Source organism: Tachyglossus aculeatus, chromosome 17 (genome assembly GCF_015852505.1).
Source record: "Tachyglossus aculeatus isolate mTacAcu1 chromosome 17, mTacAcu1.pri, whole genome shotgun sequence".
In the NCBI taxonomy this organism is placed as follows: Eukaryota; Metazoa; Chordata; class Mammalia; order Monotremata; family Tachyglossidae; genus Tachyglossus; species Tachyglossus aculeatus.
Genome location: NC_052082.1, coordinates 50292408 through 50318875, shown reverse-complemented (window position 1 = coordinate 50318875; position 26468 = coordinate 50292408). Strand labels below are relative to the sequence as shown.

Genomic DNA, 26468 nt, shown 5'->3' with positions numbered 1-26468 from the left:
TGAGTCCCAGGTGGGGCAACCTGATGACCTCATATTCCCCCCCCCCAACGCTCAGAACAGTGCTTGGTACCTAGTAAGCGCTTAACACTACCATTATTATACAGTAAACAGCGGGGGCTCAGTAGTAAGAGCACGGGCTTGTTGCCAACTTGTACTTCCCAAGCGCTTAGTCCAGTGCTCTGCACACAGTAAGCGCTCAATAAATACGATTGATTGATTGGGAGGCAGAGGTCATGGGTTCTAATCCGGACTCTGCCACTTCGCTTCTCTGGGCCTCTGTAAAATGGGGATGAAGCTTGTGAGCCCCAGGTGGGGCAACCTGATGACCTCGTATCCCCGCCGCCCCAACGCTCAGAACAGTGCTTGGCACCTAGTGAGCGCTTAGTACAGTGCTCTGCACACAGTAAGCGCTCAATAAATACGATTGATTAACAAACGGTATCATTATTGGGACAGAGAAGCAGCGTGGCTCGGTGGGAACGAGCCCGGGCTTTGGAGTCGGAGGTCGTGGGTTCGAATCCCAGCTCCGCCACCTGTCTGCTGTGTGACCTCGGGCAAGTCACTTCACTGAGCCTCAGTTCCCTCATCTGTAAAATGGGGATTGACGTGGGACCACCTGATCACCTTGTATCCCCCCCCAGCGCTTAGCGCATAGTAAGCGCTTAACAAATGCCATCATTATTATTATTTTAGACTGTAAGCCCACCGTTGGGTAGGGGCTGTGTCTCTCTGTTGCCAACTTGTACTTCCCCAAGCGCTCAGTCCAGTGCTCCGCACCCAGTAAGCGCTCAATAGATACGATCGATTGATTGATTGATTATTATTATAGAGGAGGGCGACTGACTTGTTCCGCCGGATCCAGCGGATGAGGGCTTGCACCTCGGGCACGTCGACGGGGTCGGGGGCGCCGCCGCTGCCGAACTGGTCGGGGAAGCTGCGGTTGAGGTCGCGGCCCCGGCTGTTGTCGCGACCGCCTCCTCCTCCTCCTCCTCCCGGCAGGCCTCCGCCGCAGTCTCCCTCCCGGGCCCGCTCGAAGCCGTCGGGGTTGAGGCTGGGCAGCAGGTAGACGTCGGTGGTGTTGAGGAGGCGGGTGAGGCGCGGGTCCCCGCGGCCGTAGCCGGCGGCCAGCTCGCGGGCCAGGTAGACGAGCACCTGGCGCGACACCGTCTCGTCGCCGTGCATGTTGCCCACCAGCTTCACCTGGGGCCGGCCCGGGACCAGCGGCCCGGCCTCCTCCTCGTCGTCGTCGTCGTCGTCGCGGTCGTCGTCCTGGTGATCCGGAGGGCCCAGCCCGGCCGTGAGGCGCAGCACCCAGAGCGGCCGCCCCTCCACCGAGCGGCCGATGCTGAAGAGGCGCGCCAGGCCCGGGGGCCCCGCCGCGGCCGCCGCCCGCAGCGCCCGGCCCAGCTCCGCTTCGTGGAGGTAGCGGTCGAACAGCCCCGACGCCGCCGCGGAGGAGGACGACGACGACGACGAGGAGGATGAAGAGGAGGACGGACCCGCTTCCGCCTTCTTGATGTGCGCCGCCGAACCCGGGCTCAACACCCGGAGCAGCAGCAGGAGCAGCATCAGCAGCCCCGCGCCTCGACCTCCGCCGCTCGCCATCTTCCAGCTTCACCTCAGGCCCTCCGGATGCGAGCGTCGCCTAGCAACCCTGGCCCCGCCCCCCGAGCCCGCGGCCAGTCGGGGCGCCGTGACGTCACCGGAGGGGCGGGGCTCCCCTTCAAAGACGCGGTGGCCACGCCTGAGGGACGGAGGAAGACTTCATTCATTCATTCAATCATTCATTCAATCGTATTTATCGAGCGCTTACTGTGTGCGGAGCACTGGACTAAGCACTTGGGAACTACACTCACAGTAATAATGATGGCATTTATTAAGCGCTTACTAGGCGCAAAGCGCCCCGGCCGTCGTCGCCGCTGCCGCCGCCGCTCGCCATCTTCCAACTTCACCTCAGCCCTGCCGGATGCGAGCGTCGCCTAGCAACCCCGGCCCCGCCCCCCGAGCCCGCGGCCAGTCGGGGCGCCGTGACGTCACCGGAGGGGCGGGGCTCCCCTTCAACGACGCGGTGGCCGCGCCTGAGGGACTGAGGAAGGCTTCACTCAAGTCAGTCGTATTTATCGAGCGCTTACTGTGTGCAGAGCACTGGACTAAGCACTTGGGAACTACACTCATAATAATAATGATGGCATTTATTAAGCGCTTACTAGGCGCAAAGCGCCCCGGCCGTCGCCGCCGCCGCTGCCGCCGCTCACCACCTTCCAGCTTCACTTCAGGCCCGCCGGATGCGAGCGTCGCCTAGCAACCCCGGCCCCGCCCCCTGAGCCCGCGGCCAATCGGGGCGCCGTGACGTCACCGGAGGGGCGGGGCTCCCCTTCAACGACGCGGTGGCCGCGCCTGAGGGACAGAGGAAGGCTTCATTCATTCAGTCGTATTTATCGAGCGCTTACTGTGTGCGGAGCAGTGGACTAAGCACTTGGGAAGTGCACACATAATAATAATGATGGCATTTATTAAGCGCTTACTAGGCGCAAAGCGCCCCGGCCGTCGCCGCCGCTCGCCATCTTCCAGCTTCACCTCAGGCCCGCCGGATGCGAGCGTCGCCTAGCAACCCCGGCCCCGCCCCCCGAGCCCGCGGCCAATCGGGGTTGCCGTGACGTCACAAGAGGGGGCGGGGCTCCCCTTCAAAGACGCGGTGGCCGCGCCTGAGGGTCGGACGAAGACTTCATTCATTCATTCAGTCAATCAATCCTATCTATCGAGCGCTTACTGTGTGCGGAGCAGTGGACTAAGCACTTGGGAAGTACACTCATAATAATGATAATGATGGCATTTATTAAGCGCTTACTATGCGCAAAGAGCTGTTCTAAGCGCTGGGGAGGTTACAAGGTGATCAGGTTGCCCCACGCGGGGCTCACAGTCTTCATCCCCATTTTACAGATGAGGTAACTGAGGCCCAGAGAAGTTAAGTGACTTGCGCAGAGTCACACAGCTGACACTCATTCATTCATTCACTCAGTCATTCATTTAATCATTCACTCATTCATTCACTCACTCATTCATTCATTCACTCAATGATCCATTCACTCACTCATTTATGTTGCCAACTTGTACTTCCCAAGCGCTTAGTACACTGCTCTGCACATAGTAATCACTCAATAAATACGATTGATTGATATTGATTGATTGATTCACTCATTCACTCACTCATTCATTCACTCAATGATCCATTCACTCATTCATTTAATCATTCACTCATGATGATGATGATGATCATTCATTCATTCATTCACTCACTCAATGATCCATTCACTCATTCATTTAATCATTCACTCATGATGATGATGATCATTCATTCATTCATTCACTCACTCAATGATCCATTCACTCATTCACTTAATCATTCACTCATGATGATGATCATTCATTCATTCATTCACTCACTCATTCATTCACTCACTCAATGATCCATTCACTCATTCATTTAATCATTCACTCATGATAATGATGATGGCATTTATTAAGCGCTTACTATGTGCAAAGCACTGTTCTAAGCACCAGGGAGGTTACAAGGTGGTCAGGTTGTCCCACGGGGGGCTCACATTCTTAATCCCCATTTTACAGATGAGGTAACTGAGGCACAGAGAATAATAATAATAATAATAATAATAATGGCATTTATTAAGCGCTTACTATGTACAAAGCACTGTTCTAAGCACCGGGGAGGTTACAAGGTGATCAGGTTGTCCCACGTGGGGCTCACAGTCTTAATCCCCATTTTACAGATGAGGTAACTGAGGCACAGAGAAGTGAAGTGACTTACCCAAAGTCACACAGCAGACAATTGGCGGAGCTGGGATTTGAACCCATGACCTCTGACTCCAAAGCCCGGGCTCTTTCCACTGAGCCAGTCCGTTCCCACAACTCATTCATTCGCTCACTCATTCATTCACTCACTCATTCATTCATTCACTCAATCATTCACTCATTCACTCACTCAAACTGTGAGCCTGGTGTTGGGTAGGTACTGTCTCTATATGTTGCAAACTTGTACTTCCCAAGCACTTAGTACAGTGCTCTCCACACAGTAAGCTCTCAATAACTACGATTGAATGAATTAATGAAATACGATTGAATGAATTAATGAATGAATTTGATCATTCACTCATTCATTCATTCACCCATTCAGTGACCCCCTTCTAGACTGTGAGTCTGTTGTTGTGTAGGGACTGTATCCATAAGTTGCTGATTTGTACTTCCCAAACGCTTAGTACAGTGCTCTGCACACAGTAAGTGCTCAACAAATATGATTGAATGAATTCACTCACTCATTCATTCACTCATTCATTCACTCACTCATTCAATCATTCACTCACTCATTCATTCACTCACTTATTCATTCATTCACCCATTCATTTATACATTCAATCGTATTTATTGAACACTTACTGTGTGCACAGTACTGTACTAAGCACTTGGGAAAGTGCACTACAGCAATAGAGACAATTCATTCATTCAATCGTATTTATTGAGCGCTTACTGTGTGCACAGTATTGTACTAAGCACTTGGAAAGTACAATTCGGCAGCAGATAGAGCCCAGTCCTTCCCAACAGCGGGCTCACAGGCTTAGAGGCATATGACTTACTTAGAGGTTGCTCCCGTCTCCTTTCGCTCCCCTCCCGATTCCCGCTTTTGTCTCCTAGTCCTCTTCCTACTTAATAATAATAATGATGATGGTATTTGTTAAGTGCTTACTATGTACCAAGCACTGGGATAGATACAGGGTGATTGATTGATTCATTCATTCTATCGTATTTATTGAGTGCTTACTGTGTGCAGAGCCCTGTACTAAGCGCTTGGGAAGTACAAGTTGGCAACATACAGAGACGGTCCCTACCCAACAGTGGGCTCACAGTCTAGAAGGGGGAGACAGGGAACAAAACCAAACATATTAACAAAATAAAATAAATGGAATAAATATGTACAAATAAAATAAATAATTAGAGTAATAAATGCGTACAAACATATATACATATATACAGGTGCTGTGGGGAGGGGAAGGAGGTAAGTCGGGGGGGGGAGAGGAAGGAGGGGGCTCAGTCTGGGAAGGCCTCCTGGAGGAGGTGAGCTCTCAGTAGGGCTTTGAAGGGAGGAAGAGAGCTAGCTTGGCGGATGGGCAGAGGGAGGGCATTCCAGGCCCGGGGGAGGACGTGGGCCGGGGGTCGACGGCGGGACAGGCGAGAACGCGGCACGGTGAGGAGATTAGCGGCAGAGGAGCGGAGGGTGCGGGCTGGGCTGGAGAAGGAGAGAAGGGAGGTGAGGTAGGAGGGGGCCAGGGGATGGACAGCCTTGAAGCCCAGGCTGAGGAGTTTCTGCCTGATGCGCAGACTGATTGGTAGCCACTGGAGATTTTTGAGGAGGGGAGTAACATGCCCAGAGCATTTCTGGACAAAGACGATCCGGGCAGCGGCGTGAAGTATGGTGATCAGGTTGTCCCACGTGGGGCTCACAGTCTTAATCCCCATTTTACAGATGAGGTAACAGAGGCACAGAGAAGTTTAATGACTTGCCCAAGGTCACACAGCCAACAAGTGACAGAGCAGGAATTAGAACTCATGACCTCTTGATTCCCAAGCCCGTGCTCTTTCCACTAAGCCATGCTGCTACCCTCCGCTTTGACACGATCTACCTCTCCTTGCCCCGTCTCCACGCTCTGCTCCTTAACTCCACCTCTCTCCACACTTTGCGCTTTGCAAACTTAAAAGAAATAATGATATTTACCCAGCTTCTGGGTCATCACCAGTGCCCCGTGAGCCTCCATGAGGCCAGCAAATGCCCCATCTGCCTACTGACTTCATTTCTTATTACACAGATGCCACTTCACCCACTCCTTCACCTCCCAAGCATGTTATTTTTAGCTGTGGCCTTGGAATGATATTTAGTTAAGAAGCAGGTGTGACATTGCTGGATATATTTGCTTTGCAGGTGTAGTTTAACAATGCTCTAAAACTGCTGGCAAATAGGAGTTTGTTGGGGGGTGTTTTTACCCCTCAGTTCTACGAGGAGTTGACTTGAGCTGTTCAGTAGTTTGCAGAAAGAGTGCTTGTAATGTGTGAAAATCCTTCACCAAAGTACTTTTCCTTTAAAGAGGCACTTTCCGGAGAAATGAGCCTAGAAAAGCCTTCTTGAAATATTGTCGCAGAATCCTTACGCTGAGAAATGATAGAATTCTATTCTTTAGATCACTTTTAAAGATTTTGACCCTGAGGTCTTAAGTCCTACACTTAAATTCAAAAAACACAAAATGGGGAGGGTGTGTATGTGTATATATAGAGAGAGAGAGAAAGAGAGAGAGAGAGTGGTGTAAGGATGGTGCAGATATAGACTTTTAGACTGTGAGCCCACTGTTGGGTAGGGACTGTCTCTATGTGTTGCCAATTTGTACTTCCCAAGCGCTTAGTACAGTGCTCTGCACATAGTAAGCGCTCAATAAATACGATTGATTGACTGATTGATATAGAAATTCACCTGAGTGAAATGGCCAATGAGGAGCTGTCCTGGCCACAATGTGCAAACAAAAATGCTCCTAATTGTGTTGTCATGCTTGATTTTCACAGCACCTAGTGTTTTCCCTTTTTCCTCCTTGCTTCTCATTGTTTTCAAAGAATTTGCTTAAAAAGAGCCACTCCTTTCTCGGTAGCAATTCGTCACGGTGGTCTATTCTTGACTTTTAGTTTTCAGCTGGAATGCAGCCTCGTCTGAGGCTTTGTTTTACCATGTCCTTAAAACATTTCCTCTGTCCTTGCTTTCAGTTTACCGATTTTAGCTTTCCAAACAGCAGTCGTTTGGGTGTCCTGCTGCTGTTCATTCTCCTCATATGTCCCATCCAGCAGTTCGGATGAGTTCGGGTGAGTAAAGCTTTGATGCTAGGAGACTGAGTTCTAGAAATTAATAGTTTGTGATCTTATCTTGTCTTTTGTTATCAAGTAGGGGCCATAAATGTTACAGATGGAGCCACTCAAGGGGCCAGTTGTAGCACCTGTGTGGCTTTCTGGTCAAACAGCCATAGAGAAGGTTGGTCAGCACTGCAGCAGTTCTGTGAACCTTCAGTTCGGTCTACAGCCTGACACTGGGCTGCTGCTACATCTTCTCTGACAGTCTTCCAAAATAATCATCAATCATATTTATTGAGCGCTTACTGTGTGCAGAGCACTGTACTAAGCGCTTGGGAAGTACAAATTGGCAACATACAGAGACAGTGCCTACCCAACAGTGGGCTCACAGTCTAAAAGGGGGAGATAGAGGACAAAACCAAACATACTAACAAAATAAAATAAATAGAATAGATATGTACAAGTAAAATAAATGAATAAATAAATAGAGTAATAAATATGTACAAACATATATACAGGTGAATATATATACAGGTGAATATATATACATATATTCCAAAATAATAATATAATTATGGTACTTACTAAGTACTGTTCTGAGCACTGGGGCAGATACAAGTTAATCGGGTTGAACAGAGTCCGGTCCCACACGAGGCTCAAGGTCTAAATAGGAGGGAGTAGGATTTAATCCCCACTTTACAGATGAGGAAATTGAGGCACACAGAAGTTAAGGTCACACAGCAGATACATGGAAATGTTGGGATTAGAACCCAGGCCTGTCCTCTTTCCACTAGACCACGCTGCTTCCCATTAGGTGCTGGCTTTCCTTGATTTAATTTCCTACTCCCTTGTCTATCTTTGTGTCATTGGTCTTGTAACGCACCTCTTATTGATCAATCGATCAACTGAATTTATTGAGCACCTAGAGAGTGTAAAGCACTGGGCTAAGGACTTGAGAGAGCACAACAAAAGCCAGACATCCTAAGAGCTACCAATCTACTGTTTTCTTTTCCCTAGTTAATTTAAGTCATTCATTCATTCATTCAATCATATTTATTGAGCGCTGTGTGCAGAGCACTGTCCTAAGCGCTTGGGAAGTACAAGTTGGCAACATATAGGGACAGTCCCTACCCAACAACGGGCTCACAGTCTAGAAGGGGAAGACAGACAACAAAACATGTAGAAAAGTCGTCAGAACAAATAGAATTAAAGCTAAATGCACATCATTAACAAAATAAATAGAATAGTAATCATCTATACCTCCCCAACTGCTTTGACGGCAGCCACTAGTACCAACTTATTTGATGGAAAAAAATGATATGTAATGGAGACACAACTTACTCCTTTCTTCTCTTGCCATGTTGAGAATTGATTATTCATGTGGCAGGATGAAGGTCTTGTCCTTCAAGTGGCAGTGGTCTACTTTCAAAGCAGGCTAAGCAACCAGTTATAGCTCATGGAATATCTCAAAGAGAAAGAGGCAGCTGAGTACCAAAAGGGTTGGGGAGGTTTAATAGTGAGGAGGTTTATTGCTTTGGTAAAAATGTCTGGGAAGGTTGCTCTCAGGGCTGTCCCCAGGGAAACGTAAATTAGGGTAATTACCCCAGCCAGGCCTTCACTTTAGGGAGCGACATCCCTACTGGTTTGGGCATCAAAATTGTTCCGGTTCTGGAAAACAGACTAAATTGTTCCTGGTAGCAGGGGCTTTTACTGGCTAAGTCTGTTTGGGAGCCATTTAAGGATTGAAAATTCAGCCCAGAGGACCATTTAGCATCATCCAATTTGCCCCAGCCCCATCACCCGCTGTGGGAGCCCTGCCTGTTCGCCCCACCTCATGTTGGAGGCTTTGAACCCCTGAGGGAGTGCAGTCCTTAATAGAAATCCAGGAGGGTCTTGTTCTGAACTCTGTGAAGAAGGAGGAGAAGACTCTTCGACCGGCCAGAAAAAGAGATTTTGAGAGCTACAAACCTAGAGTTTGGGAAGGAGAGGAATACCACCAGAATGCCAAATAAGAGGGAGCTCTGGGAGAAACCTCTAGACTTCTGCCAGAGGAAATGGTCCCAGGATACTGGGCCCCTGTGACCAACATCTTTGAGGTGATGTGTCCACTTCATTCATTCATTCATTCATTCAATCGTATTTATCGAGCACTTACTGTGTGCAGAGCACTGTACAAAGCGCTTGGGCGAGTATGCTACAATGGAGAAACCTCTAGACTTCTGCCATAGGAAATGGTCCCAGGATACTGGGCCCCCGTGACCAGCATCTTTGAGGTGATGTGTCCACTTCATTCATTCATTCATTCATTCATTCATTCATTCAATCGTATTTACCGAGCACTTACTGTGTGCAGAGCACTGTACAAAGCGCTCGGGAGACTATGCTACAATGATAAACAGTCACATTCTCTGCACACAATGAGCTTACAGTCTAGAGGAGGGGAGACAGCCACGAATACAAATAAATAAAAAGCAAAGGTTATGAATTTGGCCTAAATGTTCTCTGATCCTGATCTCAGCCAGCAAAGAAAAACTGTTCCACTCACCAAGGGTCTGTTTTTGTTTTCACTTACTCTGGGGCTCCTGAATGGGACTCATAAATCTTGATGCGTCAGATGTTAAATAAAAGAGGCAACGGCTCAATCATTCTGGCTTTTTTTCTGCTAGGAGGAGAGGGAAAGTGTTACAGCCACAACTGACAGACAGCCCAGTCACTCCAAGAAATACAAATGACTACAGAAATAGCAAAGATAATCATCTGAAAGTGATTTTGGTCTTTAAGGAACTAAATGTCAGCCCAGACGATAAAAGAGTAAAGGAAGGCTGAAATTAGCCACATGACCAGATTGAAAGAATAGGCCAGATGAGAGGGAAAAGTGCAATAAAAGCAGAAAGAAAGGAAATGCTGGCTCTTGTACAGCCTCGCTTCGACCTTCCCCACGCCCTATTGGCAAAGCAGCCCCCAGAACTGATCATCATCATCATCATCATCAATCGTATTTATTGAGCGCTTACTATGTGCAGAGCACTGGACTAAGCGCTTGGGAAGTACAAATTGGCCACATATAGAGACAGTCCCTACCCAACAGTGGGCTCACAGTCTAAAAGGGGGAGACAGAGAACAAAACCAAACATACTAACAAAATAAAAACCGATGAAAGGTTGAGGAAGCAGCATGGTCTCGGGAAGAGAGCACCCGCTGTTGGGTAGGGACCGTCTCTATATGTTGCCAACTTGTACTTCCCAAGCGCTTAGTGCAGTGCTCTGCACGCAGTAAGCGCTCAATAAATACGATTGAATGAATTAATGAATAGCCTGGAAGTCAGAGGACCCGAGTTCTAATCCTACCTCCACCATTTGCCTGCTATGTGACCTCGGGCAAGTGACTTAACTTCTCTGTGCCTCAGTTTCCTCATCCGTAAAATGGGGATTCAATACCTGTTTTCCCTCCTACTTAGCCTGTGATCCTGATGAGGGACAGAAACTGGGTCCGACCCGATTATCTCAGATCTACCCAAGGTCTTAGTACAGTGCTTGGCACATACCACAGTTATTATGATTCACTTAGAACAAGACCAAACGTATTAACGAAGTGGAATAAATAGAATGGATATGTGCAGGTGGGGTAAGTGAATAAATAAATAGAGTAATAAATATATACAAACATATATACTTCTCTGGGCCTCAGTTCCCTCATCTGTAAAATGGGGATGAAGACTGTGAGCCCCACGTGGGACAACCGGATCACCTTGTAACCTCCCCAGCGCTTAGAGCAGTGCTTTGCACATAGTAAACGCTTAATAAATGCCATCGGTACTATTACTTAGCTCATTTGAACCAGGTTTTGGGACTGGAAACGGGCAGAGTTCTGCTACTGTCTCCTTGCTTCACTGAGCCAAGCATTTCTAGTAGCAGGGTGGTCTAGTGGAAAGATCACAGTCCTGGGAGTCAGAGGACCCGGCTTCTAATCCCAGATCCCCCACTTGTCTGCTGTGTGACCTTGGACAAGTCACTTACCTTCTCCGTGCCTCTGTTATCTGTAAAATGGGGATTAAGACTGTGAGCCCCCTGTATATATGTATATATGTTTGTACATATTTATTACTCTATTTATTTATTTATTTTACTTGTACATATCTATTCTATTTATTTTGTTAGTATGTTTGGTTTTGTTCTCTGTCTCCCCCTTTTAGACTGAGCACCCACTGTTGGGTAGGGACTGTCTCTATATGTTGACAACTTGTACTTCCCAAGCGCTTAGTACAGTGCTCTGCAGACCGTAAGCGCTCAATAAATACGATTGATGATGATGATGATGTGGGACATGGACTGAGTCCAACCTGATTAGCTTCTATCTTTCCCAGTGCCCATTTCAGTGCCTGGCACATAGTAAACATTTAACAAATACCATTAAAAAAATGCGCTCTTAGTCCTGCTAATTACTTTTTAGACCTCCTCACTTCCTGCACTGGACTGGGCTGACCCTGATGACGGTAATTGTAGCCCCCCACCCTTCAAGAAAAAAAATGAAAGAATGAGATATGGAAGAAGAAAACTCATCCCAATCCCACTGGCACAAATGGATGCTCTCCAACCATCCCTCCTCAGTTTCCTCCCTTCGACCTTTACCTTTGGTGGTTTTTCAAGGTTCAGTTGAGGGGCCTCTTCTCTTTTCACTCTGGACTCATTTGTTTGGGGAATTTAGTTGCTTACAGGATTTCAAATCCCACCCCTGAGGCTGACTCCCAGATTTACATCGTGAACCTGATTGTTCGCCTCACAATTTCGTTATCTCCGGCCTGACGAGCTACCAGCATCTTAAACTGAACAATAGTCCAGTTTAACTATTCATAGTTAATAGTTCATCTCTCCTTCTAAACCTTCTTCTCTTCCTAACTGTTCTTATGAGAAGCAATCAAGCAATTAAGCGCTTAGTACAGTGCTCTGCACACAGTAAGCGCTCAATAAATACGACTGAATGAATGAACCAATCAATCGATCAATGGTATTTATTGAGCACTTCTGCAGCGTGGCTTAGTGGAAAGAACACAGGGCTGGGAGCCAGAGGACTTGGGTCCTCTGCCAATTGCTTGCTGTGTGACCTTGGGCAAGTCACTTAATTTCTCTGTGCCTAGGAGAAGTTAAAATAAAATACCTATTCTCCCTCCTATTTAAACTGTGAGCCCCATGTGGGACAGGGACTGTGTCCAACCTAATTAACTTGTATCTACCCCAGCACATAGAATTGTGTTTGACACACTGTCTCTGCATGTTGCCAATTTGTACTTCCCAAGCGCTTAGTACAGTGCTCTGCACATAGTAAGCGCTCAATAAATACGATTGATGATGATGATAGTGCTTAACAAATACCATAAAAAAACTTTTCCCTGACTGTTGGCAACGCCACCACCTCCCTATCCCAGAAACTAATGATCTACCCCTGACTGACTTGGGCTTAGGTATTAAAACCTCCTATACACAATGTCAATGACTCCGATTGATAGGGGTTGAGTTATCAATCAATGAAAATGGCATATATAGAACATCTACTGAGTGCTAGGCATTACATAAAGTGCTTGGAAGCGTACAACAGTAGCGAGATATAATCCTTGCTCTCAAGGACCTTCCCAGACTGAGCCCCTCCCTTCCTCTCCCCCTCATCCCCCTCTCCATCCCCCCATCTTTCCTCCTTCCCTTCCCCACAGCACCTGTATATATGTTTTTACATATTTATTACTCTATTTATTTATTTATTTTACTTGTACATATCTATTCTATTTATTTTATTTTGTTAGTATGTTTGGTTTTGTTCTCTGTCTCCCCCTTTTAGACTGTGAGCCCACTGTTGGGTAGGGACTGTATATGTTGCCAACTTGTACTTCCCAAGCGCTTAATACAGTGCTCTGCACACAGTAAGCGCTCAATAAATACGATTGATTGATTGATTGATTGATTCAAATTGAATGAGAAGCAGCGTGACCTAATGGAAAGAGCATGGGCCTGCGAGTCATAGGACTGGAGTTCTAATCCTGGCTCTGCCACTCATCTGCTGTGAGACCTTGGACAAGTCACTTAACTTCTTTGCCCCTCAGCTACTTCATCTATAAAATGGGGATTAAAACTGGGAGCCCCGTGTGGGGCATGGACCGAGTCCAGGCACCTACCCCAGGGCTTAGTACATTGCTTAGCACATAATAAGCACTTTAATCTCGTAAAAAAATGTACAGTTACATAGATAAGATAAATAAATGAAAGTATACATACGGACTTGAGTCCTGAGGAGTGCTGAGGATAGTTTACAAAGCAACTCGTAGTAGTTACTGCATGTAGAACCGAAGAGTTACAGTAGCTAAACAAAACTTTCCATTCAATTATTGGCTTCAGAAGCTCAATTTCTCTGTTCACAGTCGGAACTCCAAAGTGAAGAAAACTTAACGAGGGTCTAGAATATCGTACTGGAATGAGTCAAAACTGAATCTTAACCAGTTAGTTCCCATAAACGTCTGAGTTCTGCCTGGTATCTTGAGCTACGAAATGCTGCAGTCTGCCTTTGACTTTTAAAAGCTTCCTGAAATAACAATTGTGCCAGAAAGGAAAAATCTAGGGACCCATTACTGTCAGCAGCTTAAGACATTCTTCTAAATCTGCTCCTAAAATGAGGGTAAAGAGCAGCTTCGCTAAGCACGCTGACAAAGCCACGGACAGACTAGATTTGGGGTTCGAATTGAGCTGGAAGGGAAATTCAAAAGACATTTCCCTGAGGAGCCTGGCTACCTTTGTCTCTGGTCGGAACTGCATCACCTCATCCCAAGGGACATGCTGCCCACTACACAAGCAATAAAACTCACAGTGTTTGAGCCATTTGTCAAACGCCAACAGCAGGCTCCTGGGAAACAAAGGGCATTCTTGTTTGCCTCCATAAATCCCTTCCACATGGTGCAACTGTTGTGACAGAAAGAGGGAACATATCATTCTTCAGGAAAACCCACACCCTAGGCATGGCTTAGTTGGGTTAGCGGCAAGACCGCCTTTCCCCAGAATGCCAAGGAAATATTACAGTGGCCCTTAGGGTAAGGAGCAAGGGAGAGAGAGAGGGGACACATGATTGGTCTTTTAATCAATCAATTGATTAAATCAATCAATTGGGTGCTTACTGTGTGCAGAACACTGTACTAAGCAGTTGGGAGAGTACGATAGAACAAGATGCGGAGCTGGTGGATACAATGCTTTGGGTCCCATGGGACACTCAGCTAAGAGCATCGGGGAGGTGCTGAGAGGGCAGAGGCGGGGAAGAGCAGTGGCTCACCTTGCAGCGGACCACCAGCTTAATCATTTAAAAAACCTACATTTTTGAATGTAGAGTTAAAATAATTTTTTTTATAATAATAATGGCATTTGTTAAGTGCTTACTATGTGCCAGGCACTGTTCTAAGCGTTGGGGAAGATACAAGGTAATCAGGTTGTCCCATGTCCCATCTTACCTCCTTCCCTTCCCCACAGCACCTGTATATATGTTTGTACATATTTATTACCCTATTTATTTATTTATTTTACTTGTACATATCTATTTTATTTATTTTATTTTGTTAGTATGTTTGGTTTTGTTCTCTGTCTCCCCCTTTTAGACTGTGAGCCCGCTGTTGGGTAGGGACTGTCTCTATATGTTGCCAACTTGGACTTCCCAAGCGCTTAGTACAGTGCTCTGCACACAGTAAGCGCTCAATAAATACGATTGATTGATTGATTGATTGATTGATGTGCGGCTCACAGTCTTAATTCCCATTTTACAGATGAAGTAACTGCGGCACAGAGAAGTGAAGTGACTTGCCAAAGTCACACTGATTGATTGATTGATGTGCGGCTCACAGTCTTAATTCCCATTTTACAGATGAAGTAACTGCGGCACAGAGAAGTGAAGCGACTTGCCAAAGTCACACAGCTGACAAGTGGCCGAGCTGGATTAGAACCCGCGACCTCTGATTCCCAAGCCTGGGCTCTTTCCACTAAGCCACGCTGCTTCTCACTAAGCCATGCTGCTTCTGTTCATTTATAGAGATAGTATTCCTGGGGCAAAGTGGGCTGCAATGGGCTGTGAGCACGAATTAGCATTGGGAACACGAGGTTTTCAGTAAAAAATAACGTGTTATAAAAAGCTGGGTTGCAGTCAATCAATTAATAGTATTCCCTGAGCACCACACTGCATTAAGTAAGCACCTGGGAGTGCAAAATAGAATTATTAAACAAGATCTCTATCCCCAAGGAGTCTACAAATCATTGGGGAAGATGGACATGAAAATAAATGACAGCAAGGAGCAGATAGGAGTATAAAGATACGTATGTAGGTACAATAGAACAATTTACCACAGATGGGATCAATATTTGAAACTAATCAACCTTAGTTTGACAAAGGAACCTTTGTTCTTTCATTCTTGGACTCTCCTTGCTTTGGATCAGATTGATTGACATGTAAAGGGGGTTCTATTGTAAAAGACTCTCCCACTACTTTTTTTTCAATCTGTGCCTCCTCAAACAGCAATTGCTGACAATTGTTTTTTTCTTCACATACATCCTCTGTTCAAGTCTGTACCCCAAATCCATATGTGACAATGGGCAAATCATTGAACCTCCATGTCAGTTTGTTCATTTGTGAAATGGAAATGTTAATCTGTCTCCTCGCTCCCTCTCCAAGAGATAGTATGTGTATTAATGAGAGCATTTATGACAGGCTTTGAGCTAATTAAGGAAGTGATTCTCCCAATTATAGTAATTTCATGATGAAGCTTGCTGGCATTGATTGATTTCCTCTTGACTATATTTAGAGACACCTGTAGAGGGTGAGGGTCAACATTATGTTATCACTGTGACACTATTACCAAAGAAATGGTTTCATAATCCAGTACTTGACACCTAAGGTACTGAAGGTCCTCTGTTGTAAGGAAAAGAACTATAGGGGATTCATAAAAGAGAGGGCCATTATCCAGGATATGATAGAAGAAAAATGAAAAGGACTTCGATGTGATAATGCAGAGGGGAGCCAAACCTGATTTCTGAGTCCATTAAAGAAACCACACTTCTCTGAACAGCATGCAATTGTTTGTTTCACTTTAATATTTGTTACATGCTCACAGAGCTGCATACGTTCCATTCTGCAGCGTATATGAAAGAAAGCAGCATGGTGTTGTGCAAAGAGCAGAGGACCTGGGTTCTAATTCCGGCTCTGCCAATTGCTTGCTGTGTGACCTTGGGCACATCGCTTAACTTCTCTGTGCCTCAGTTCTCCGGCTCTCCTCCCTACTTACCCTGTGAGCCCCATGCAGGGCTGTGTACAATCTAATTAACTGAATCAACCCCAGTGCTTTGAAAAGTGTTTGACACATAGTAAGTGCTTAACAAATAGCATAGAAAAAGAAACTGAGGGAGAGAGAGAGAATTGCATAGATGCTAAGAGAAACACGGAATATAGATTTATCAGTATCCAGGGATTCTGAATGCTCTTTGGAACTTCTGGGAGGGGATCAATCAATCAATCAATCGTATTTATTGAGTGTTTACTGTGTGCAGAGCACTGTACTAAGCACTTGGGAAGTACAAGTTGGCAACATATAGAGACAGACCCTACCCAACATCATCATCATCATCAATCGTATTTATTGAGCGCTTACTATGTGCAGAGCACTGTACTAAGCGCTTGGGAAGTACAAATTGGCAACATATAGAGACAGCCCCTACCCAACAGTGGGCTCACAGTCTAGAAGGGGGAGACAGAGAACAAAACCAAACATATTAACAAAATAAAATCAATAGAATAGATATGTACAAGTAAAATAAATAAATAGAGTAATAAATATGTACAAACATATATACATATATACAGGTGCTGTGGGGAAGGGAAGGAGGTAAGACGGGGGGATGGAGGGGGGACGAGGGGGAGAGGAAGGAGGGGGGTCAGTCTGGGAAGGCCTCCTGGAGGAGGTGAGCTCTCAGTAGGGCCTCAGGAGTAGCTCTCAGTAGGATGAAAATAGTAAGAAAATTATTGACTATCAATCTGTTAAAATTAATATGCCCATTATAATGTGAGGAGATTCTAGGACTTCAGAGCAGGTTATAATTTTGAATGGTTGGCAAGGCTCTTTATTTACCCTAAAAACTGCCAACAGGAAACATCATCCTTATCACTATACCAAGTAGCTGGCATAGATCATTAACCCGTAGCTCCAGACAAGTTAACCAGCTAAGGACGATGATGGTGGAAGTCTTACTGCTTTTAGAAAAAGGCCCAGGACCCACTTACCCTGGTGCAGATCTGCATTGTTGAGGCTAGTTGGCTAGGCATTTCTGCGGGCCATGCTTGTCTCTTCTTCTAAGCAAAGTGTCATCCCACCCTCACTTTAACTTTTTTGGTATATGAGGGATCCTTTCGCTTGGCCGGATAAGTGACTCTGCACATCTGCCAAGCTAGCTCTCTTCCTCCCTTCAAAGCCCTACTGAGAGCTCACCTCCTCCAGGAGGCCTTCCCAGACTGAGCCCCCTTTTCCCTCTCCTCCTCCCCATCCCCCCCCGCCCTACCTCCTTCCCCTCCCCATAGCACCTGTATATATGTTTACACAGATTTATTACTCTATTTATTTTACTTGTACATATTTATTACTCTGTTTATTTATTTATTTTACTTGTACCTATCTATTCTATTTATTTTATTTTGTTAGTATGTTTGGTTTTGTTCTCTGTCTCCCCCTTTTAGACTGTGAGCCCGCTGTTGGGTAGGAACGGTCTCTAGATGTTGCCAACTTGGACTTCCCAAGCGCTTAGTACAGCACTCTGCACACAGTAAGCGCTCAATACGACTGATTGATTGATTGATTCTATTTATTTTGTTAATGATGTGCATCTAGCTTTACTTCAATTTATTCTGATGACTTGACACCTATCCACATATTTTGTTTTGTTGTCCGTCTCCCCCTTCTAGACTGTGAGCCCGCTGTTGGGTAGGGACCGTCTCTATATGTTGCCGACTTGTACTTCCCAAGCGCTTAGTACAGTGCTCTGCACACAGTAAGCGCTCAATAAATACGACTGAATGAAGGAATGAATGAATGACTCTTGAGAAAATAGTAATAATAGTAATGATGGCATTTATTAAGCACTTACTATGTGCAAAGCACTGGTCTAAGCGCTGGGGAGGTTACAAGGTGATCAGGTTGTCCCACGTGGGGCTCACTGTCTTCATCCCCATTTTACAGATGAGGGAACTGAGGCCCAGAGAAGTATATATTTTTGTACATATTTATTACTCTATTTATTTATTTATCCTACTTGTACATATCTATTCTATTTATTTTATTTTGTTAGTATGTTTGGTTTTGTTCTCTGTCTCCCCCTTCTAGACTGCGAGCCCGCTGTTGGGTAGGGACTGTCTCTATGTGTTGCCGACTTGTACTTCCCAAGCGCTTAGTACAGTGCTCTGCACACTGTAAGCGCTCAATAAATGTGATTGATTGATTAAGTGACTTGCCCAAAGTCACGTGGTGGAGCCAAGATTTGAACCCATGACCTCTGACTCCAAAGCCCGTGCTCTTTCCACTGAGCCACGCTGCTTCAGTACTTTCCAAGAGCTTAGTACAGTGCTCTGCACACAGTAAGCGCTCAATAAATACGAATGAATGAATGAATGAAGGAATGAAGGAATGAATGAATGAAGTCGAGCCGACCCAGCAAAATTCCAACTTCGGAGTCAAGATGGATTTGAGGCGCCCTCTAGTGGCCATAGCCCGTCATTGCATCCCCTCTCGTGTGACTCCAGGAAACAAGTCCACCCTTTTCCACTCCCAGGAAAGGTTTAATCAATCAATCAATCAATCAATCGTATTTATTGAGCGCTTACTGTGTGCAGAGCACTGGACTAAGCGCTTGGGAAGTCCAAGTTGGCAACATATAGAGACAGTCCCTACCCAACAGCGGGCTCACAGTCTAGAAGGGGGAGACAGAGAACAAAACCAAACATACTAACAAAATAAAATAAATAGAATAGATATGTACAAGATAAATAAATAAATAGAGTAATAAATATGTACAAACATCTATACATATATACAGGTGCTGTGGGGAAGGGAAGGAGGTAAGATGGGGGGGATGGAGAGGGGGACGAGGGGGAGAGGAAGGAAGGGGCTCAGTCTGGGAAGGCCTCCTAACTGGGAGGAACTGGGAAGCACACACAACACAAAGGAACACACATAAAGGAGTGACTCCAGCTGGAGGGACGAGCGAACAGGAATTCTTCGTCTGTAAAAGGGGAGACTTGGGGGGGTAGCTATTCTATTTATTTTATTTTGTTAATAAAAAGGGGAGATTTGGGGGTAGCTATTCTATTTATTTTATTAATATGTTTTGTTTTGTTGTCTGCCTCCCCCTTCTAGACTGTGAGCCCGCTGTTGGGTAGGGACCGTTTCTATATGTTGCCAACTTGGACTTCCCAAGAGCTTAGTACAGTGCTCTGCACACAGTAAGCGCTCAATAAATACGATTGAATAAATTGAATGAATGAGCAGGTGCCCAGGTAGGACACCCTGGCAGATGATGCGGCATGGCTCAGTGGAAAGAGCACAGGCTTGGGAGTCAGAAGGCATAGGTTCAAATCCCGGCTCTGCCACTTTTCAGCTGTGTGACTTTGGGAAAGTCTCTTAACTTCTCTGGGCCTCAGTTCCCTCATCTGTAAAATGGGGATTAAGATTGTGAGCCCCACATGGGACAACCCGATCACCTTGTATCCTCCTCAGTGCTTAGAACAGTGCTTTGCACATAGTAAGTGCTTAACAAATACCACAATTATTATTATTATTATTATGGAGTCCCGGCACTCATATTGCCACTTTTATTAGAGAAAGATACTCCTGAGAAGGGGTGGGTACGCACTGCTTGGTGGGAAGCAGATGTCCATACCATCATCAGCAACAGTGCTTCCAGCGCTTAGAACAGTGCTTTGCACATAGTAAGTGCTTAATAAATGCTATTATTATTATTATTATTATCCCAGGAAGGGGACTTACAATAATAATAAAAATTATTATTATGGTATTTGTCAACCGCTGACTATTGGGATGGATACAAGTACTTCTGCCACAGGTGTAAGTTCAGCCCTGCTGTACATGACTGAATGTGGGCCAGGAGGAGTTTGTGGTACATCTCATAAAGGGCAAAACCTGCTCCCCAAAAACTCCAAGGGTTCTAGGCCTGAGACTCACATCTGAAGACTCCATATAATAATAATAATAATAATAATAATAACAATAGTGGTATTTGTTAAGTGCTTACTATGTGCAAAGCACTGTTCTAAGCGCTGGGTGGATACAAGGTGATCAGGTTGCCCCACGGGGAGCTCACAGCCTTAATCCCCATTTTACAGATGAGGTAACTGAGGCCCAGAGAAGTTAAGTGACTTGCCCAAAGTCACACAGCAGACAAGTGGTATTTGTTAAGCATTTACTCTGGGCCAAGCACTGTTCTAAGCTCTAGGGTAGATACAAGGTGATCAGGTTGTCCCACATTGGGCTGCCAGTCTTAATCCCCATTTTACAGATGAGGTAACTGAGGCCCAGAGAAGTGAAGTGACCTCTTTACTTCTTTAAAGTGACATCTTTAAAAGCCCATGGTCACACAGCAGACAAGCGGCAGAGCCGGGATTAGAATCTATGACCTTCTGATTCCCAGGCCTGTGCTCTATCCACTACGCCACGCTGCTTCTCATATAGCGTGGCTCAGTGGAAAGAGCACGGGCTTTGGAGTCAGAGGTCAATCAATCAATCAATCGTATTTATTGAGCGCTTACTATGTGCAGAGCACTGTACTAAGCGCTTGGGAAGTACAAATTGGCAACACATAGAGACAGTCCCTACCCAACAGTGGGCTCACAGTCTAAAAGGGGGAGACAGAGAACAGAACCAAACATACCAACAAAATAAAATAAAAAGGATAGAAATGTACAAGTGAAATAAATGAATAAATAAATAAATAGAGTAATAAATATGTACAACCACATGGGTTGTCATGGGTTCAAATCCCAGCTCCGCCAACTGTCAGCTGTGTGACTTTGGGCAAGTCACTTAGCTTCTCTGTGCCTCCGTTACCTCATCTGTAAAATGGGGATTAAGACTGTGAGCCCCCCGTGGGACAACCTGATCACCTTGTAACCTCCCCAGTGCTTAGAACAGTGCTTTGCACATAGTAAGCGCTTAATAAATGCCATTATTATTATTATTATTATTATTATTATTATTATTATTATTATTAAAGCCCCCATGCTAGATTGTGAGCTCTTTGAGGATAAGGATTACATCTACTAACTGCTGACCTTTTCGAAGCACTTAGTACAGTGTTCTGTATATGGTTGGTGTTCAAATTATTGATTTACTGATTGCTTGACAGTCTTTCCCTTTATACTGCAAGCTGTCTGAAGCCAGGGGCCTGCTCACTTAATTGTATGCTCCCAAATGCTCTCCACACAGTAGGCATTCAGTAACCAATGCCTGATTAATCATGGCCATAGCCCAATATTTTGAATGCAATAAAATTTAAACTCATCTGGATTGCCATTTCAAAAATTCATATAACCCCATCAGATGACTGAAGCTGGAGCACCTCATTTTAATATGAAAACTGTATCTTTGGGCAAATGAATGCCCAGCTCGCTTGAAATCCATTCATTCATTCAATCGTATTTATTGAGCGCTCACTGTGTGCAGAACACCGTACTAAGCACTTGGGAAGTACAAGTTGGGAACATATAGAGATGGTCCCTACTCAACGACGGGCTCACAGTCTAGAAGGGGGAGACAGACAACAAAACAAAAGTGGACAGGTGTCATCAGAATAAATAGAATTAAAGCTAAATGCACATCATTAACAAAATAAATAGAATAGTAATAAACTCATTAGGAGACATTTCCTTACCTGATGGTCTATACAAATTCACGCCTTATAAAAATGTCCTTCCCCAAGACTGGGATTGCCTTGACTCTGAAATCCATAAAAGGAAACAGACTTTGAACCGACCTTTTCCTTATTCACTTGACACTGCTCCCATAAAACAATTCAGTTCAGACCACTTAAATGGTGAGAGGAAAGATTGAGATTTCTCATCAGAGAGACCAGTTACTAAGGGACTCTGCCTCAAAGACATCGTCTCTCCCGGTAAGTGGCAAGGCCGCGAATTCCGTCGGAACTAGAGATTCACTTGACTGGCAGCTGAGGAAAAGCAGGCAACGGCATCAGCATCATTTGGCCTCGATCATCAATCGTATTTATTGAGCGCTTACTGTGTGCAGAGCACTGTACTAAGCGCTTGGGAAGTACAAGTTGGCACCATAGAGAGACAGTCCCTACCCAGCAGTGGGCTCTATGAAAAGGAGGCAGAATAATGAGCAGTTATATCTTTTTTAGTTGGAAGGGTTGCCAGGAGTTGCATAATTTTGCAGATTGTATCTGTTCTAAAACCCAAACTGGTTGCATTTTTGGATTCTGGTGGGCCTGAAACACCATCTTTTTGGGGGAGGGGAGGAGGGAGTACTTTACAAGGAGGACCCAGGAGAAGAACTTCCAAAGACAGTATTGTCTGGATAACTGCAATCTGGTTCTTTCACGTGGAAAAGAAGGGAGAGAATGCAGGGAAGAATCCTTGTTCTATACTATTGTTTCTCTAAATTTTTTTAATCCTCCTCTGACTACGCTTACAAGAGAGATTCTCAAGGCTGGGGCAGAGCCTGGGGCAAGTGGATGACTATGAATTGTTATAGTATCATCATCATCATCAATCATATTTATTGAGCGCTTACTATGTGCAGAGCACTGTACTAAGCGCTTGGGAAGTACAAATTGGCAACATATAGAGACAGTCCCTACCCAACAGTGGGCTCACAGTATCATGATTTAGTGATGACATTAGACTCTAACCTCCTCGAGTGCTCAGTACAGAGCTTAATACAGAGTGGGAGCTCAATAAATACCATGAATGGTGCTGTTTCAAGATCTCCTTCTGGCCCCATTACAGCCGGGGTTTGGAAGGCTGCTCTGGACTGGGGCAACTAGCCCAAAGCAGCAGACGGCCCGGCCCTGCAGGCTAAGAAGAGGTGGACTCTTCTTATTTATTACTTATTTATTATTATTTATTACTTATTTATTATTATTTATTACTCTATTTATTATTTATTTATTTTACTTGTACATATCTATTCTATTTATTTTATTTTGTTAGTATGTTTGGTTTTGTTCTCTGTCTCCCCCTTTTAGACTGCGAGCCCACTGTTGGGTAGGGACTGTCTCTATATGTTGCCAATTTGTACTTCCCAAGCGCTTAGTACAGTGCTCTGCACACAGTAAGCGCTCAATAAATACGACTGATGATGATGATGGACTCGACCAGGGTCTGGGTTTCTGCCACTTCTGTTCACCTCCCCCAGGCACAGGGCTGCTCGGCTACAGGCTCTGCTCTACTGCTGCCCTTGCGCTACTCAAGCGCTTAGTACAGTGCTCTGCACACGGTAAGTGCTCAATAAATACGATTGATTGATTGATTGATTGATTGATTGATTGGAGATATTCCAGCCCAGCTGGGGTTCTCCCATAACTACTCTCCTCCTCCAGCCCAAGGCCAATGCTTGAAGCCGAGCTGAAGCTGTCTCCGGAGGCAGCGGCGTTTGCTGCCTGGGGTCCAGAGGGAACTGTGGGTTCACCTCATCCTCTCAGCCAGCACAGACACTGGGCTCGGGGTGATGACCCTGCTCCACTCAAAACTTCTCCCAGCCCTGCTTTATAGTACCATAAGCTTCACTTCCACTTCAATCCATACTTCATGCTGCTGCCCAGATTATCTTTGTCCAGAAACGCTCTGGGCATATCACTCCCCTCCTCAAAAATCTCCAGTGGCTACCAATCAATCTGGGCATCAGGCAGAAACTCCTCCCTGGGCTTCAAGGCTGTCCATCACCTCGCCCCCTCCTACCTCACCTCCCTTCTCTCCTTCTCCAGCCCAGCCCGCCCCCTCCGCTCCTCCACCGCTGATCTCCTCACCGTACCTCGCTCTTGCCTGTCCCGCCATCGACCCCCGGCCCACGTCCTCCCCCGGGCCTGGAATGCCCTCCCTCTGCCCATCCGCCAAGCTAGCTCTCTTCCTCCCTTCAAGGCCCTGCTGAGAGCTCACCTCCTCCAGGAGGCCTTCCCAGACTGAGCCCCTTCCTTCCTCTCCCCCTCGTCCCCCTCTCTATCCCCCCATCTTACCTCCTTCCCTTCCCCACAGCACCTGTATATATGTATATATGTTTGTACATATTTATTACTCTATTTATTTATTTTATTTGTACATATCTATTCTATTTATTTTATTTTGTTAGTATGTTTGGTTTTGTTCTCTGTCTCCCCCTTTTAGACTGTGAGCCCACTGCTGGGTAGGGACTGTCTCTATATGTTGCCAATTTGTACTTCCTAAGCGCTTAGTACAGTGCTCTGCACAAAGTAAGCGCTCAATAAATACGATTGATGATGATGATGATAAGCCAAACTCAGTCCCGGCCAAACCTAATGGTAGACAGACAACATTTTAGAGAACCCATCTGTTTCTTCATCAAACGAAATATGCCTTACACGTTCTCCAGTGATCATCGCGGGCAGTTGAAACTAGTATATTTGGAGTCGATTCGTCATGGCAGGATTCTAAAGTGTTGACTTGAGCAGGTGTTGACTGGATATTTTTCTAGAAAATTTCATTTCCATGTGGGCCTGACTGGGGTGAGAGCCTGCCCGACTGCTGCTACCATTCTTGGGGTGCTGGGATTTCTGCGCTGCCCCTTCATTCAACAGCCAGTCTGTCTGGATTCTGGGTACTTGGGGTGGGGATAGGTCTGGCAGCTGGAAAAACCCCAAATACTACCCTGTCAATCCGATGGATGCATTAATGTTGGGGCAGATGAGAGGAAGGAGTCAGTGGCACAAGGCTCCAGAAGTTCTAATTCTGCCTGCACATTACAGTGCCCAATTTTAAGTTTTTCCTGTGTAGCTTCAGGCCCAAAGTGGCCTCATGCAGACCCAATCGATGTCTTTATAGAGGCAAAGGAAGCAGGGACAGGGAGCAAAAGCTGGGTTACATCATTCTTAGGTTTCTAAAATCCAAACCAACACCACCTCGCCACACAAGCATCATACCAGCAGCTGTTCACTCCTAAATATTCTCCAACGGAAGGACTTTTCATGAGGAGATTGGGGAGAGGGGCAGGGAAACATGGGCTGATGAGAAAAACCGGTCAAGCGCAGGAATCGAACCTGCAAAGCCCAGTTCGGCTTAGAGGTTTTTCCCCAGAAAGGACAATGACTTTTATGTCTCTGTCCTTTCCCATCCACTTAGTTCAGTGCTCCACACTTGGAAGGCAATCAATAAATACTCTTGGTTGATTGACTGACTTTCCCTCTCTCTTGGCAGCCTTTCTGTTTCACCCCTACTCTTTACTGGTTTAAGCGCCCAACTGAGCTCCTCAACCTCGCTGCCCTCTCCCTTCTCTTCCTTCTTGGTCCCAAGCAGAGGCCTGAGGGATGGCCTGAGGAAGAATCCATAACAACCATCACTTGGTGACAGCCTTTCCACTGCACCCTAAACAACCACCTTCCCTTGCAGAATTTCACAGCCGAGCCTGAACAATAGATCTTCTATAGAATATTTAATCCAGTGTTTCACTGGGCCAAATCAGGCGTCAGTACTAACCATGGCCATCCGTATGCCCTAGCCTGTCACTCAGAAGTATGGAAATGTAGAGAAATGTAAACTCAGTCTCTGAGAATTCAGAATTCTGTTTGTACAGTGCTCAATTGTTTAAGAACAGTGCTCTGCACGCAGTAAGTGCTCAATAAATACCACTGATCGATTGACTGTCCCTTTGCAGTAGAGATCCCTTAGGGCATGATTATTGTTATTGTGACATATCAGTTTGAAAGGGCTCTGATGAGATTCTGGGCAGGACCATGTACTGCCTAACTTTACTCTATCGAAGTCCAGGTTCAGCAGCCAGGAATTCTGTGAGTTGGGAAATGGATAAACTTTGAATCCTGGGATAAAAGAGGCTTCCTGTGGAGGTAGATGCCGATTAGAAACACAGGTTCCGCTCTCCTTGCTTTCACCTTCAGCCCTGTGGGCTGAGTCCAATGAAGGGCTCAGGGGGAAAGTGTTCACTTGCACACAGCACCCAGAAAAGAAAGTTCTGCAAACTCTCTGCAACGGCAGGGGAAGTGGCATAGGGAATGGCTTCTAAATGTTAAATATCCCAGTGTTTTCATCAGATTGGAGGGACTAAGGTGGAAAGGCTGTGTATCAACCCTCTTGGAAAGAAATGTACATTCGATAAATTGGGCTGTAAGCTCACTGTGGGCAGGGAACATCCCTACGAACTCATGCACTCAGTACAATGCTTGGCACACAGTAAGCCCTCCATAAATGTGATTGATTGATTGATTGAAGAGCTGTTCATTCCAGAGAGTACCGCACCTAGCTCAGAATACTGTCCTCGAGTTCATAACCTCCTTTCCTGTATTTATGAGTGGGGC

The 26468-nt window shown here is 45.7% G+C and overlaps 1 protein-coding gene and 1 long non-coding RNA gene across 2 annotated transcripts in view; both read right to left on the bottom strand.

Annotated features, from left to right (window-relative positions):
- CPD (carboxypeptidase D) overlaps positions 1-1686 on the bottom strand; it is a 59246-nt gene extending 57560 nt beyond the window's left edge. The window contains exon 1 of the mRNA XM_038759661.1: positions 845-1686. Within this exon, the coding sequence (XP_038615589.1) occupies positions 845-1605 (761 nt within the window). The 5' untranslated portion in view covers positions 1606-1686. The remainder of the gene's footprint in view (positions 1-844) is intronic.
- Positions 1687-9450: 7764 nt separating this feature from the next.
- The window catches only part of LOC119939601, a 30524-nt gene continuing 13506 nt past the window's right edge, over positions 9451-26468 (bottom strand). The window contains exons 2-4 of the long non-coding RNA XR_005454682.1: positions 21837-21902; positions 13742-13835; positions 9451-9553 (exon numbers count right to left, since the gene is read on the bottom strand). This is a non-coding gene — a long non-coding RNA (uncharacterized LOC119939601). The remainder of the gene's footprint in view (positions 9554-13741; positions 13836-21836; positions 21903-26468) is intronic.